Source organism: Carassius carassius, chromosome 17 (genome assembly GCF_963082965.1).
Source record: "Carassius carassius chromosome 17, fCarCar2.1, whole genome shotgun sequence".
Taxonomy (NCBI): Eukaryota; Metazoa; Chordata; class Actinopteri; order Cypriniformes; family Cyprinidae; genus Carassius; species Carassius carassius.
Genome location: NC_081771.1, coordinates 12,941,576 through 12,955,596, shown reverse-complemented (window position 1 = coordinate 12,955,596; position 14,021 = coordinate 12,941,576). Strand labels below are relative to the sequence as shown.

Genomic DNA, 14,021 nt, shown 5'->3' with positions numbered 1-14,021 from the left:
GGGAGGGCAATGGTGAGGTTGGTGAGTATAGCCTGAGGTGCGAGATACAGGTGAAATGCTCCAGGCTAAATGTTAGCCAGTAATGGAAGCTAGTGCGTGAGCTGCGGAGGAAAAGGCAATATTGACTCGAAGGCTCATTCATATAAAGAGACTCTCTGTTTTGACTCTGTTCCATTATTATCTCATGAACCAGCAGCAGCTCTGCCAGAGTATGTGCCTTTCACTAGTTTTTCAGTGATTTGACAGTTAATGAATGTAGAGTGGTTTTTGAATGATTGGTATGTAGTAGGAAAATTTGCCTTATTTAATTCAAGATTATTTATACTAAGCCACTGCACACATTTTTACTAATCAGCTGTCCAATCATGAAACAACCCAATTGAAATACCCTCCAAGACAAATTTAAGACAGATCACCTGGTGGTTTGAGACACAGGCCTACAAGTTACACTCAAAAAATATTTAGACCTAAATTTTTTTATATTTATGTATTGAAAATGTCCATAAAATTTAAAACTAGTAAAAAAATGTGGCATAGTTATAAACTGTTTGCATCTATTTAATTGTATTTAAATAATCATATTTGTATTTAAAAACATGACAGTATTACTGTGGAGCAAGCAATATTTTTTTAAAATGGATAAGATACAAAAAAATAGGTTTTATTATTGATTTAGGCCTTTGTAATTGTGTGTTTAAAACACATCCAGTTTATAACTATTACAGAAACTTTACCTGTTTAATTTATAGCTATGCATCACATATTATTAATTTATTTAGGTTAAAACTGTGTAATAAAAAATAGATGGAAATGTTGTATGTAGTTCAAATACATAAACCTTAAATTTAGGCCTAAATATTATGTTGAGTAATATGTGTAAACTTTACTTGGAACTATTAGTATGTGTAAGTTTGGTAGCCACTTATTATCATGGATAATTTTGTTCCCATTGCTTGAATAATTCATTAATTTTACAGTAATTTTGTTTCGTGTCATCTTTTGCTGTCATGTTTATAAGTTGCTGAAAGTAACCCGCTGTTGTAAGTTCTTGCGTGTGTGCATTGTTACTCACCCAGCGTATTCTATCAAAGTCCCTTTCACTCAGCGACCATATTTGCAACACCTCCGGGCAGGGTTGTGGCAAAAGGGATACAGCTAAAACAGGAAGCTAACAATAAATTATATTTTCTACCTACAGGTGTCCTTCTTGTGTCTGTCTTCGTCATGTGTATTAGTTCCCAGCTGTGTGTCATTAATTAGTTTATTTGCTCCCAGGTGTGTCCCATTGTGTCTGTGTATTTAAATTGTTCCCAGTCCTTAGTTTTCTTTGTCTGCTGTTAATTGTCTTTTTAGTTCCTCTATATGTCCGTTGATGATTAAATGCTATATCTGAAGAATTCTCCAGCATCTCCTCACCCCTTCTCGAGTGTAACGCAACAGAACTGCAGACCTTACTGTATGTGTCACTCCATCTCCTCGTTTATTTTCCGTTTGTTGAATAGTGTTTTGGTTTCGTTTTCCCATGTGTCCCCTAAGTCCCCTAATGGAAGAACGAGCTATGTTCATATCACTGGCTCAGACGAGCCCCGACTCAATTGTGTTCGCGAGGGTGTTTGTGCCACTCGCCCTCGCCAGCTTCCTTGATGGGGAAACCCTAAAGAAGCTGTTCCAGATCGGGATGATGTCCCATCGCCCTGCGGAGCTCCCAAACATCTCCGACCTCGGCTGGAAGAAGGCAGTCATCCAGTGTCTGGTGAGTCTCTGATCCCGAACCGGAACCAGTCAGCCAGTAGTTCCAGCCAAGGAGGGGCTCCTATTCCCAAGTATAGCCCACGGAGGACTCCTGATCTCTAGTTCAGCCCAGGATGGGCTCCCGTTTCCAAGTCAAGCCCAGGGTGGGCTCCTGTCTCCCAGTTAAGCCCAGGAAGGGCTCCTGTCTCCCAGTCAAGCGGGGATACAGAGCTCGCTCCAGTGTCAGCCTCAGCCCCAGAGCACCCATTCAAGACACCTAGTTTTCCCCAAGAAATATTTAGGGGGACATATGCCCGTAGCCGAGCAGGCTAAGGCCTCCCGAGTCCCCAGTTCCTCCATGGCAACCTGAACTGCCTGCTCCGCCATGCCTTCCTGATCCACCCTGGAGGCTCTCCTTGTCTACACGCCTGTGTCACCATATTCTAATTAGTTGAGAAAGTGAATTGGTGGGTTTTTGTTAAATGTGAGCCAAAATCATCACAATTAAAAGAACCAAAGACTTAAACTATTTCAGTCTGTGTGCATTTTTGTGTGAATTTATTTAATACACGAGTTTCACAATCTGAGTTGAATTACTAAAATTAACTTTTCCACGACATTCTAATTTATTGAGATGCACCTGTATTAGATTGTGTTTTATTAACATCTACACCTACCCCAACCCTAAAATAATGCAAAAATAGTAATTATTGTTGTACAGTGTGAGAAAAGTGTCACTCTATTGATGTGTGCATGCCCAGTAGCTCCTTCTAGCCTTAACCTCTGGGCATCTCAAACAAGTCCTACCTAAATGAATGGGGCAATCCTGAACCCTCAAAAATTGTTTCCTGAGCTCGCAATTAAATTACATATTTCAAATCAGCAACAAAATCTGAAATGAACTGCCCCGTGAATGTTGGTTCTTATGCTCAAATAGCATTTAAAAACAATTTTTTCCATAACACGCTTAAGACTGCACATGCTTGTTGGCTGCTGCAGTGACACAATGACTATCCCAATCAGCGATTTGCCTCTTTAATTTTTAAGGCGGGACTATTACACCATATTACGCATTGCAGTTTCTCTTATTCATAAGTATCCAACTTATTTTTCCTGTAAGAAAGGGCACGGCCATTTGTAAATTTTATTGTGTCTGGCTTTCTGGTGTCACCCACTTCCAACTATTTTTAGCTGTACAAAACACTTGATATTATATATCGCTGCTTGATATTCAAACTGTTACCATATTATTTTAGTGTATTATCCTAATTATGAACACACTGGTTTGTAGTGCAAACCATTTTAACATTTACTGCAATTTGTTATTCTTCTCGTTATTCTCATACATTGACAGAAAACAGCTAACTTTTGCATTGAAAAATAAGGTGGATAGGAGTGAACCGTCTTTTCATTTCTATAGTCTTTGGTATCTTTCTGTGCTACTTGAATCAAGAGTGCCGTAGCAAATAGTGTTGGGCTCGTACTCAAAATTGTTTATTTATTACTAGTTACTCCTTTCAAAAGTAATATTGTTACTTGACTTATTACTTTCTGGCGACAGAAATTACACTAATAGTTACATTTACATTACGTTTCCTTTACGCCCTATTGCGTAAGATACGTAATTGCGTATCTTACCCAGACAATTCTTCTGAAATGTTACTAACAATATATTTCTTTCATCATTTCACCAGAATCCACACTAGATTGCAGTCAGAAGTTATTAAAAACACTCAGTGGTAATTGATAATGAATTAAAAGTGTTGTATTAACCTCATTTATTGTCATGTGTAGCTTGAAGCTAATTGTAGCTATGATTTCTCTGTTCCCTGTACGATTATATTTCATAATTTCATGAAATTTTATCAAGAGAAATAGCATAAGTTCATAAGCAAGTGTTTTATTTTTAATTTGATGTTTAATTATAGTAATACAATTTAAATCTGGATTAGAGGTATATGGGTGGGCAAGACATGTATTGCCAGAGCAAAGTAATGCCACAACTTCCATAATTGCCACATCTTTTCTCCTGATGAAATCAATGAAATGGCAAAAAATGTAAGCTTTTCCATATTCCAAGCTTGCTTGCAGTACTGGTGACTTCATGTCCCTGTGCAAGTCATGAAAATTATGAAAATAAATTATTGGATTGTTGGAATTCAAATCAGTAGGGGTTGAGACATCAAAAGTAACTAGCTGTTTTATGGATGGTAACTGTAATATTATTACTGAAATTATATTAGTAATTAGTTACACTACTAGTTACTGCATAAAATTAATATTATTACTGTAACTATAGTAACTATAGTAACTGCCCAACACTAGTAGCAAAAGAAACAATTTAACAGCGTTGTGAGCTTACAGTCGGTGACGGAATAAAAAGACGCAAAATAATGGTAAGAAAACAGTTCAAAGAAGTTCTCAGAGACTGCACCCAAAACAAACAAGGAAAAATACAACAGATATAGCCCAATTCACAAACAAATTATATTTATTAACCGTTTCTTTTTAGTGCTTGTTTATGAACAAACCATTCTTATAAAATTGGTTTGACTTTGAGCAGTTACTGAATCAACATTTGATTCACTTAATAAACTCAAAGTTATCATTAGATATTTTTATATGTCAAAACTAAACACGAATTCCCAGTACAAATCCACAATTTCATAGAGCAAGGAAACAAAGATCATTACAATCAAGCATTGTTCAAGTCATTTTTTTTTTATTGTTTCATTATTTTAAATTTGTTATGCAACTGTATACTTCACAAATTTTATTAAAGAGAGGGCCTATTAATTATGATTAATACTTTATATACAAACATGTTAATTTCTCCGTAGTGCCTTTAACATACTACAAGATTCTATATATCTGCATTACATTTATTTGGACTGATTTGTTGGTCTAACATTTTCTCTTTTGATGAGTTTATAAATAAACATTTAGAGAGAAAAAATGTGTGGCTGTGTGATTGGATTTCATAACTATATGCAGTAAACACCAGACATTGCTATATACGATTGCAATATATAGCCAGAACTATCAGAATGAATCGCATCCCTTAATCCACCCTGTGGTTTCCGTTACTCTCAGAATTCACAGCATGGATTGTGGTGTCTGTAATAGTAATCCAGTTAGAATAAATAGCCCTTAAACATGGTGTTGTTCTTGGCAGGTGAGCCATCTGTACAGCTGCAGTGAATACAGGGTTTCTCTGCTTTATCACACCATCTCTCCGCTCCTTCATTCTGCCAACTCAACACAGCTCTCACTCACTGTCTGTCTATCCATCTGTTGCCTTCTCAGTCTGTCTCTTGCTGCCTTTCTTGCTCTGTCTCTCTCTCCACATGTACTCTCTATCCTCTAACTGCCTCTTGGTTTCCTCACTCTGTCTTTGTGCCAAGCTGCTGTCATTTCTCCACCTCCCACATCCTTCTGCTGCCCACATTTTTACCCAGCATCATCAGTAAAGGTTTATGTGTAGATAACCCTTCCTCTCCTGCACCGGAGTCCGATGCTGCTGCCATTAATCATGTATAAGTAGGTGCCAATACTTCTGAATGCCATTTTTATGGTGCAGTGACCACATAATACGCAGAGATGGATTGGCTTTCCTGGGTTCTGGGGTATTATGGACGTCCAGTGGTTAGATTATATACTTAAAGGCCAACCAGAAATAAGAAATACTGTGTTAATAGTTTCACAGGGTTGGGATTACAGTTGTTTTCATCTGTATATTTCTACCCACTGCATTAAACTCCTAAGGTGTTGATGCAAATGTATCCTTAAAGGAGGGTAGTTGAGAGATATTTTATCTGCTAAAATGCTTAACTGGCACATGGACACTTCACTATTTGTGAGCCAAGAATAGACCACAAATGTTCAAAACAATCAACATGAGTAAGAATGCATAAAAAAAATTAAATAGTGAATATATTTTCAGAAATAATGTTTGGTTGCGTCAATATAGCCTTAAAAATCACCATGTTAATCTGAGGAGTAGTTCACCGAGTTCAAATAGGCATTTGTTATAGTATTATTTTTATTTCTTTTTGAATGCACTTTGTTATTCTTCTAGTTATTTACCTATAGTTGTTAATGAATCAGAAGTCTGGCACATTTAAACAAACTTCCACATTGCGAAACTTAAAAATACACCCTTTGTGTTTGAGTTAAGAATGACATGAGTAAATAATAATAAAAACATTCATTTAATTCCATCCAATGTTAAATAAAAAAAATTATTTGGTAACATTTTGAGCAGCTTTCTTTGAACTGTTATTTGGGCTGGTTCCAGTAGAAAGAAATAATGAAGAAGTATAGAAACAATGCTGCAGTGATTTGTCACCAAACATTTACCCAATTTTAGGCCCATAATCCTTTTTTCAATGTCTTCCAGTGGTTAATTTGAATTTCTAATTTCTGCTTCCACTTACTCCACATTTTTCAATGAATGAAAAATGTTTTAACTTGAAGAGTCGGGAGAGTTTGAATGGAGGCAAATGGACAGAGCATTTTGAATCATGGAGAGTAATGGCTCTGGCAGTTTAGCATTCATGAGAGTCTGTGCTTTGTGTTGAATTGGAAAGGTGGATTTTAGGAACTGGGCGGCCCAGGAGAATGTAACAGTATAGCTACACAGCTGCTGCAGTCAGCACAGGTTATGCGTTGGATCCAACTAAACGCCACAAATGAGAGCCTCAGTTTAGGGGACAAGAAAATACTGACTCCTATGATGGAAGTGGAGGGACCCTTTTCACCCAACAGTAATGTTTTAAGTGTGTAAAATTTCAATTCCACAGTTGTGCTCTGAAAAGAAAAAAGTATATATGTGCTGAGAGATTGGTTTTTGAATTTACAGAGACAACATTTTGATTGTAAGAGATCTCAGATTTTCTTGTTAATAAATCAGTTTGTATCGTATTGCTGGCAGACTGCTTATTCTGCAAATCAACTCGTAACAGGTTCCGAGAGATTCTGTTTTCAGCTGAACAACAGTCAGAATAGTGTAAAAAGATCCTCTCGAAAATCTGTTACTGCTGCATTTGTAACTGCAAAGAAAAAAGCCTGAGAAAAGCAAAACAGATTTTCACAAGCTGGAATAGCTTGAAATATTCAGTATTTTGTGTATTATTAAATGCATATCCCAAGCTGAGATGTACTTTGAAACTGCTTAGGTAGTTTTGCAGATTCCTCCATGCTGGAAACAAAATCTGATCTGATATTTTATAGAGAAACTGAGAGAATATATATTAGACACTCTTAAATATTAAAACGATGTTGTGTAAGCTCTTTTGCATTCTTCATAGTTGCCCACAACAAAGACTAACTTGGAAATCAAGACTACAAAGTTTTGTGCCTTGTGGAAACTGTCTGTTTATCCCAAGGCCAAAGACACATGACACAAGAGAGTTTTTTATTGGACGCAGCAGGTGAGCGGCTGAGGGCCAGCCCACCCACTCTGAAAGAGACACCCCCTGTTTGGAGGAAGTGGGGAGCCGTGTAACCCAAGAGCAGTGGAGTATGCAGGGGTTTTTCAGGGTTATGCATGCCAAGCGCAGGGTCTTAATCTGGCAAATTCTGCTTGAGTTGGGAGCTGGCACTAGGATCAAAGCAACCCCCTTTGATACTTGACCTTGATACTAAATGTTGTCGATACCATGTCAGGAAAAAGAATATGCTGATATCTCAATTACACAAACAAGTTCGGTTGACTTCATGCTAGAACAGACTGTGAGAATAAATAAACCTACAATGAAAGGAGTTCAGGGGTGCTGCCTTAGAATAACAATTTTGCCCATTGGTAAACTGTAATGTAGTATGCTTGCATGCTAGCAGCGCTACATGAAAAATGCATTCACCCTTTTATAATGCCATGCCCAAACCTTCATGTATCTGGGGTGTATTTCTATGTTTGTGTGTGTGTTTGACACCCCAGATTTGGGCATAGACATTGTTTATTTTATGATGAGAGTGGAATGCATATATACTTCATGTACTGTAGTATTACATTATATTCAAATATTGGGGTAAGATTAAAAAAAAAATATATATATATATATATATATATTTTATCCAGCAAGGATTCATGAAATTGAATATATTTATAACGTTACAAAAGATTCTATTTTAAATACATGCTTTCATCAAAGAACCCTAAATAAATGAGTTTCCACAAAAATATTAATATTTGATAATAATAAGAACCAAATCAGCATATTAGAACAATTTCTAAAGGATCACGTAAGTGACACTGAAGATTGACATAATGTCTGCTGAAAATTCAGCTTTGGCATCACAGGAATAAATTATTTCTTAAATTGTATTTTAAAAATCACAATATTACCTTTTTAGTGCATTTTTTAATCAAATAAATGCAGCATTGTTAAGCATAAGAGACAATAAAACAATACAATAAAAAACAATAAAAACAGGATTCTGATATAGATCTTGATTATCATTAAAAAAAAATGCTAATGTTCTTCTGCACTCCTCTTGCCTTGTTTTTTTTTTTTTTTTTTTAAGTGGACCACAAAAGGGCTGAGATTCTCGCCTCAGGAAGGCTCCTAACGTAAAGCCCCTATCTGCACTGGCAGATGTGCTGAGATATAGAGACAGATACAGAGGAGGGCATGATGCCATCACACATGTTGACGCCACGCGGTCCAGAGATGTCAAAACTATCAGGCTCCCATATCTCAAAAACTGAAATGGAAAATAAAGAAAGAATAGAAAAGAGAGGATATACATTGTCTAAACCAGTCTACAGGATGGCGATACACTCCCAAATATATTACACAATGTTGCTAAGCCAAAATATTCACTTGAATACACAATACTGACAGGAATAAGGCTTTTATGAACTTCCTGATTAAGATGAAAAACACACTGAATAATTTGTCCTCCTGAGCTCATATTAGAATCATTTCTTGCCTCTGAACCCTAAGGCACATGTGTCTTTCTCCTCACTCATTTAGTTTTACTCTTTGAGTTGGTTCCTGCCAGAGAGCCCTTTTCATCATTAGTTTTCTTTAAAATTAAAAATATTTTATGAAAACCGCAGAAACAGTTCAAAGTACCTTTGTGGGAGCCTGTAGCTTAAATACACAGATGTACCAGGCATCACTTCAATCCAACCACCATATGAGCTACATCATTAATTCACAGTAAAGGAAGAGAGAGAGAAACTAATCTCTTTTCCACCACTCTTTTAGTTGATCCTCAGCTACTTATGCGTTTACATCAGACTTTCTTATTTGGAATTTAAAAAAATGAATAATTTTAAAAATAGGGTTAGTCATGACTATATGCATGTACAAGAAAGAAACATCACATTGTGTTTTGAACAGAAAACTAATTTTGTGTAACAGAACTGGAAAAAGAAGGAATAAAGTATAAAGGTTACACTCTTAGAAAAAAAAGTGCTTCAAGATGCCATAGAAGAACCTTTTTGTCTAAATGGTTCCATAAAGAACATTTAACATCTGAAGAACCTTTCTGTTTCATAAAAGGTTCTTTGTGGTGAAAGAAGGTTCTTCAGATTATAAAAATGTAAGAAAGAGATGGTTCTTTAAAGAACCTTTGACTGAATGGTTCTTTGTGGAACCAAAAATGGTTCTTCTATGGCATTGCTTAACCTTTTGAAGAACCTTTATTTTTAAGAGTGTAGTAAGATGTATATATACTATACTGTGTATTTAACAATTTCCGATAATCGATGTAAACAGGATTATAAAAATATAATATGAACAACATAACATAACTTGAATTTAGTTAGAAATGAATCAAAAGTGCTCTGATCAAGAGTACTTTATTAAACAAGAAAGTTATTGATTATTTAACTTTTCAGTGCAGTGTTGGGGAAGCTTCATTAAAAACTCACGAGCCAAGCAAGCTAGTCCATTTTAAGTAGTAAAGGGGTTACACGTTTTGATTCATCCCAACAACTTGAATCTTTTAAATCCTTAAACCTAAAAACTAATCTTTGCATAAAAATTGACAATTCAAAATAATAAAACTATAAACATTGTATATATAAAACTGAACAGGAAATGTAATGATGAACACAAACACTTGTGCACAAGGACAAATAAACTGGTTAACTGTTTATGAGCAGGCTCAGTTACATGAATGGTTCAAGTGAACAGATTCACTAAAATAAACTGTATTTCTCAGCACTACTTGAGAAAGAGTGTGCAATTTAAGAAAGTGTTTGATTATTTCCTCTTTTTGCTTGACTTGCTTAAAAATTACATAAAAAAAGCTCAGCTGCTTAAATGATACTGTAAATTTAGATAAATTATAATCAAATATAAATTGAAACATTTTTCATTCCTTAACATCACTTAGTACATCACATATCATGAACTAAAATTAGCTTTTTAACAGCATTTCATAATCTATATTCATGTTACTTTATAAATATGCTGTTGTTCATTGTTAATTCTTAATGTTCGTTCATAATAAAATAAGTAATGTTAATATCTAACTTGTTAAAAATGTATTAGTGTATGTAGATATTAACATTATACAACATTAATACACAGTGTAAAAAATACATTGGCCGTTAATGTAATACATTATGCTAACAAACTGAACACTATTGTAAAGTCTTGGCTTTTAAAAAAAAAAAATTCTTATCTCATGAGCAATGCCTCTACAGAAAAAGGTAATGGCCGTGTTACAGCTTTTTTGATGGGGTCTTTATTTGCACCCTCCATACGGTCCATGTGAACAGAGGCCTCGTGCCCCAAAGACCTGCAGCGTTTGTGGGGTGATTTAGCTTGTACCAGCACGTCTGCCATTTTCGATGAGGGAGGAATGTCTTGCTTTGTCATGTTGTCAACAACTAAACTTTTTGGTTTGACAGACATATCAGAAAACCCGCTGTCTGGTATGTTTTTACCCATGTTGACGCCTGGGCATGTGCTGTAACAGCGCGGTGGAGGCCGAATCAAATTGAAAAGGTCCCAGTTCTCACACACTCTTATAGAGACAGTGTCTGTCAGTGTGTTTGTGTTGAAATCTAGAGTTTTGGAATTAAGCGTGTGTTGTTGGTGAGGGAGATCACAGTCAGTCAAAGGAGGGCCGCTTCTGGACACAGGCATGTAAGTGGGTATGATTGGGTCTGACAGCGGGAAAAAATACGGAGAGGGAGCGGACGGCACCACAGCCTGGAGGAGGAGCGCAGGCAACTCTTCCATCTCTCTTTGCCTCAGCTCTCTTTCCAGCATCACAGTCTCCAGTTCTTTATCTGCAAACGCTCTCCTCTTCCTCATACGAACACTGACTGGGGGTTGGTGGAGTCTCTTTGGCCAGTCCTCTAACACAGGCGGCTTGTAGCCTACAGCATGATGAAGGAGTATAAAAATAGTAGATTTTTCTTGTTCATAATCAAGTCATATTTAAATGTAAAAATATTCAAAGAGTGTATTAGAATAAACAGTTTCAGAAACCGTAAATGAAGATACTTTTTAATTCAAGTAGTTAAGTACAGACTGCTTTAATCTAGAATAGATTATAACATCGTTCAAAATGCTGGGTCAATTTTATTTCTGTGTCAATTTATTATTTTTATTATTATCAATGTTGAAAACCGATCGCTTAATATTTCTCTGGAAATGGATTCTTTTAATGAATAGAAGGTTCAGAAAAACTGCATTTATTTGAAAAATAAATCTGTCACATTATAAATGCCTTTGTTGTCACTTTTTTTCCAACCACAATTATTCTTAAACAATAAAAACAAAGCTTTGGATGTAAACAGCAAATGGAAAGCATTCAAAGTGCTTTGTCATCTCTTTCAAAAATTTACAAGCCTATATATTTTGCAGTTCTAACTATGTATGATTACATGGTTAGCTACATTTTTTCCTTCTGACCATGATGTATCAAAACAGACATGTGGATCATTTTAAGGTCATGACCCACATTTGAGTACAACTTTTAAAATGCATTTCTGTAAAGGTGCACAAATCTTTTTCACCTGATTGCTTAACAATTAAAAAATACATTTCTTAGACTCCATGTGGATCTCATAAAAGTATAACTGTTTTAAATATTCTAATGGAACAAAAACTAATTAAGCGTATTCAAATTTATGATAACAATTAAATCAGTTTGACCTTAATGTTGACACAGCGAGAAACACATCAGGGAAAATCAAACTCCAAACCAGTCAAATGAGCCAATTTTTTTGTAATTCCTCTATCCATTTGCATATTTTTAATTACTTTACATAAACATAAACAGATTTATTCCCAACAGAGGGTTCTGTAGCATAACGGGTGAACTAATCCAGTTTCTCCCGATGTCTCCTTTCAGGGTGCAACTGTGTTAATGAGATGTGCGTTAATTAAGGCTTACCCTCTAGAATACTCTTTGCCAGGAGACTAGGTGCCCTCGTGTAGCGCTGGTAAGCTGTGTGTCTGAGAACAGAGGTATTTTTTTGACCTTTTTTACCCTGTCAAAGAGAACACACAACTCTGCATAAATTTATGGGATAGATAAAAGATACTTACGCTACAAAAGACACCAGTGGATGTCTTGTTTGTCATAAAGAGTGTCCTTTTTCTTTACAACTTCTACTGTAGTGAATGCCTAACTAGGCTACTTAAAATGCAATGAATTTATGTTGTTTGCTCACAGGAATTTTGTGATGAAGATGTTTATAATTGTCAGAAAAAATAGCAAAACATTAATTATGACAATTAGTATGTTTTGAAAATGACTGTAAAGCATTTTTTTTTTTTGTAGAAATATATCAATTCCAAGGGAATCAGGTGGATGTACCATTGTGTGTTGTACTTTTTTTAAACACCAAAATACATGAATATTATAGCAATCAGTAAAAATACCATGTTATAACTGTCGCATATCATTACTGTACCCTGGTACTTCCACGATATTTCTTTTAAGGGTAGTTAATTAAGTAACAGTCATATTGTTTTGCAGTAGTAACATGATTTGCTCTAATATATGCAATCTGATTTTGTGGCAGGCTTGAACTGCAAAGTTTACCTTAAAGCAAACTTTACATTTATATTGCATGTATCAGTATAATTCGAACATATATATAAAAATTATAATACTGTAGGCTATATAATTATAAGGACATATAGTTTGCAGTTCAAGTCTGCAACAAGAAAGTAGCAACACACGTGCTCCAAACCTTCAACAAAACTGTGCCACTTTGTTTGCAAACAACACCCTTTAGTTCCGCCGGAGCACACAGAAAGCTTTAAACTACCCTGCTCAGTCAACCAACCTCTGTGGCCTGCTGTCTCCGGAGGGCGACTTGCGCTGCCATCACTCTCTGTCTCTCCACGACCAGCAGACAGTTCGCGCACTGACAGTCACGCCAGCGACACAGGCGCTTGTGGCCCTTGAGGCGCGACACGACGCCGTGATTCCTGCAGCGAGCGCACTTCGGGCTGCGGTTGAGCCTGCGAGGCGCTGGAGCTTCATCGGTCCTCATCACCTCCCGGCCGTCAGTGTCTTCTGCCCATTCTGCTTGGCGAGAATCTAGGTGGGTCACATCTACCTGTGAGTCTCTATCCGCTTTAGTGGACATTTATAAGCAGTTCTCATGAACCGACGCTGCTCATCATATGCAAACCTGATATGTTCCAATGCGCAAGCAAAGAAAAGCCTCAGTGGAAACTACAGGCGAGAGTTTTGAAATTATAAGCCATTCAGCTGTGCTAGTGAATCTGGCTGTTTCCTGGAAGGCGCCTCTCACCTGAGTTGCCAGTGGATATGTAGCTAGTGTCGGAATGAAGCTGTGATTGACCTCATAGTTACTGAGTTTCAGCTCACCTTACCCCCTTCTCAATATTTAACTTTCCTCGTTGTGAGTTATTGACAACGTCACGCGGTTAATGATGATGCAACGCAAACTCCTCCTATCTGGTCCTGTTACTCTGGGCTGTTACCTTTAGAAACACAACACAAAAGCTTTGTAACCTGCTTACATTAAATTTTTTTATTATTATTATTATTCTCAGTTCCTCAGTCAGTGAGGTAAAATACGTTTTCCTTTTAAATAAAACAAATAATAAGCTTGTCGTTCGTTGTGGTTCAAAATGAGAAATTACAGTAACAACTTTGTGTCATTGTGCCTCTTTCAATATTTTTTCCTCATTTTTAGAGTTAACAAGAGCACACTAAATATTTGGTGTCATGGTTAATGGTAATTTCCACACAGCAAAATCACATATTATTTACTGAATTAAATAGCATTTAGTCCCACTCTTCAATTGAGTGTTTTTGTCCTCCCTCGAGCAATGCTT

General features: G+C 36.3%; 1 protein-coding gene across 1 annotated transcript; it reads right to left on the bottom strand.

The window, feature by feature from the left end:
- Window positions 1-9,525: 9,525 nt before the first annotated feature.
- On the bottom strand, window positions 9,526-13,600 carry LOC132161132 (uncharacterized). The gene is made up of 3 exons (XM_059570942.1): window positions 12,998-13,600; window positions 12,097-12,193; window positions 9,526-11,074 (listed from the first exon to the last, which is right to left on the bottom strand). Exons 1-3 carry the CDS (start codon window positions 13,301-13,303, stop codon window positions 10,368-10,370), a joined length of 1,110 nt encoding a protein of 369 aa, XP_059426925.1. The 5' UTR covers window positions 13,304-13,600; the 3' UTR covers window positions 9,526-10,367.
- Between the last annotated feature and the right edge of the window lie 421 nt (window positions 13,601-14,021).